At 36.5% G+C, this 2,460-nt stretch overlaps 1 protein-coding gene across 1 annotated transcript; it reads right to left on the bottom strand.

Annotated features, from left to right (window-relative positions):
• Positions 1–428: 428 nt before the first annotated feature.
• LOC136970516 (uncharacterized) lies at positions 429–1,611 on the bottom strand. The gene is made up of 2 exons (XM_067264955.1): positions 1,587–1,611; positions 429–1,429 (listed from the first exon to the last, which is right to left on the bottom strand). Exons 1-2 carry the CDS (start codon positions 1,609–1,611, stop codon positions 429–431), a joined length of 1,026 nt encoding a protein of 341 aa, XP_067121056.1.
• Positions 1,612–2,460: the final 849 nt, after the last annotated feature.

The following is a 2,460-nucleotide window of genomic DNA, read 5'->3' as shown; positions in this document are numbered from 1 at the left end:
ATAAAATTCAAAAATACCAAAAAATCGTTAACATCCGAACCAATCAGAATAAAAATTAAAACGTAAATGGTACATAAGTGTAAAAATAAAATAACATACTACATTGGCTAAACATTAATTAATAACCAATAACATTAATAAAATAATTGATACATTATAAAAGAAACAACAAGTGTAAAATAAGAACTTATTACTCGTACTCATGTACTAATATTACCTATCCTAACCGGATGGTAACTGTTCCAACTAATTAAAATTAGAATTAAAGGGCAAAAAATACCCAAACGTAAATTAACAAACACATAACAATATTAAAGTTATTAGTACACGCTAAAAATCATTTAACAGATAATAAAATATTAAGGATCTCCAAATACGAAACACATCGCAAATCATGAGCCATTTGTAAGTCTCTTAATTGCAAATTTTCAAGCTGACGGTAATCCCTCAACGTCCCTGGCGTTAATGCATCTATTCTCGAGTATACTCTTGTAAATTTCTATTTTTTCCGCCGTCTTTGCTAAAGTTGGAGAATATATTTGTTTGACGATTTCCGCCTCTTCCCATCCAAGGACGGATCCTTCGGCCTGGGCCATCTGGGCCAGAACAGTTGCGTTAGAACTTTTCCTTACATCATATTTATGCTCTTTGATTCTAACACCTAGGTTCCTTGTTGTAACCCCTATATACTCCTGTTTTAATCCTAATTGCTGATTTTCATAAGGGATCCTATAGACCCCAGCTCTATCCTCTTTCTTAATCTTCCCTTTATCAGTTCTCAGAATTTTGTAGAGGTTCGGGGCTCGTTTGAAGATCAATGTTGATTTTTTAATGTCCGCTATCTCCTTCATAATGCCCCGTACATTTTTGTTGAAAGTAAACTTGGTATATCCACTAGGTCTTTGTTTAGAGGTTCTTGTGTCACTCTTTTCAAACTTCCTCACGATACCATTAATTACGCTTCTTCTGTAGCCCAAGCTCTCTGCTATTCGCATGATCCTGTCGATCTCGTTAACCAGGTCCATAACGTTATCGCAATAAGTAAAAGCACTCCTGACTAAGGTGCGAAAGGCTGCCAATTTATAACGAAATGGATCATTTGACTGTGGCGGGATGTAGAGTGGGCTATGTGTGGGTTTAGTATACACTTTAGTGGATAGATGCCCTCTCTTAAAAGTGATATTGATGTCTAAGAAGTGTAACTCCACTGAACTTTTTTGCTCTAGTTTCAGACGTAGGCCGTCTTCGTTATCGTTAATTCTTTCTATAAAGGTACTAATTCCTCGATTACTTCTCCAAATTATAAGGATATCGTCAACATATCTCTTGTAGTAAAGTTTCTGCACAGCTTCAGAAACGATATAGTTTACTACAAGAGATATGTTGACGATATCCTTATAATTTGGAGAAGTAATCGAGGAATTAGTACCTTTATAGAAAGAATTAACGATAACGAAGACGGCCTACGTCTGAAACTAGAGCAAAAAAGTTCAGTGGAGTTACACTTCTTAGACATCAATATCACTTTTAAGAGAGGGCATCTATCCACTAAAGTGTATACTAAACCCACACATAGCCCACTCTACATCCCGCCACAGTCAAATGATCCATTTCGTTATAAATTGGCAGCCTTTCGCACCTTAGTCAGGAGTGCTTTTACTTATTGCGATAACGTTATGGACCTGGTTAACGAGATCGACAGGATCATGCGAATAGCAGAGAGCTTGGGCTACAGAAGAAGCGTAATTAATGGTATCGTGAGGAAGTTTGAAAAGAGTGACACAAGAACCTCTAAACAAAGACCTAGTGGATATACCAAGTTTACTTTCAACAAAAATGTACGGGGCATTATGAAGGAGATAGCGGACATTAAAAAATCAACATTGATCTTCAAACGAGCCCCGAACCTCTACAAAATTCTGAGAACTGATAAAGGGAAGATTAAGAAAGAGGATAGAGCTGGGGTCTATAGGATCCCTTATGAAAATCAGCAATTAGGACTAAAACAGGAGTATATAGGGGTTACAACAAGGAACCTAGGTGTTAGAATCAAAGAGCATAAATATGATGTAAGGAAAAGTTCTAACGCAACTGTTCTGGCCCAGATGGCCCAGGCCGAAGGATCCGTCGTTGGATGGGAAGAGGCGGAAATCGTCAAACAAATATATTCTCCAACTTTAGCAAAGACGGCGGAAAAAATAGAAATTTACAAGAGTATACTCGAGAATAGATGCATTAACGCCAGGGACGTTGAGGGATTACCGTCAGCTTGAAAATTTGCAATTAAGAGACTTACAAATGGCTCATGATTTGCGATGTGTTTCGTATTTGGAGATCCTTAATATTTTATTATCTGTTAAATGATTTTTAGCGTGTACTAATAACTTTAATATTGTTATGTGTTTGTTAATTTACGTTTGGGTATTTTTTGCCCTTTAATTCTAATTTTAATTAGTTGGA

This window comes from Centruroides vittatus, unplaced genomic scaffold, assembly GCF_030686945.1.
Source record: "Centruroides vittatus isolate TY-2023 unplaced genomic scaffold, ASM3068694v2 contig_2, whole genome shotgun sequence".
In the NCBI taxonomy this organism is placed as follows: domain Eukaryota; kingdom Metazoa; phylum Arthropoda; class Arachnida; order Scorpiones; family Buthidae; genus Centruroides; species Centruroides vittatus.
This window is presented reverse-complemented; position numbering and strand designations above follow the sequence as displayed.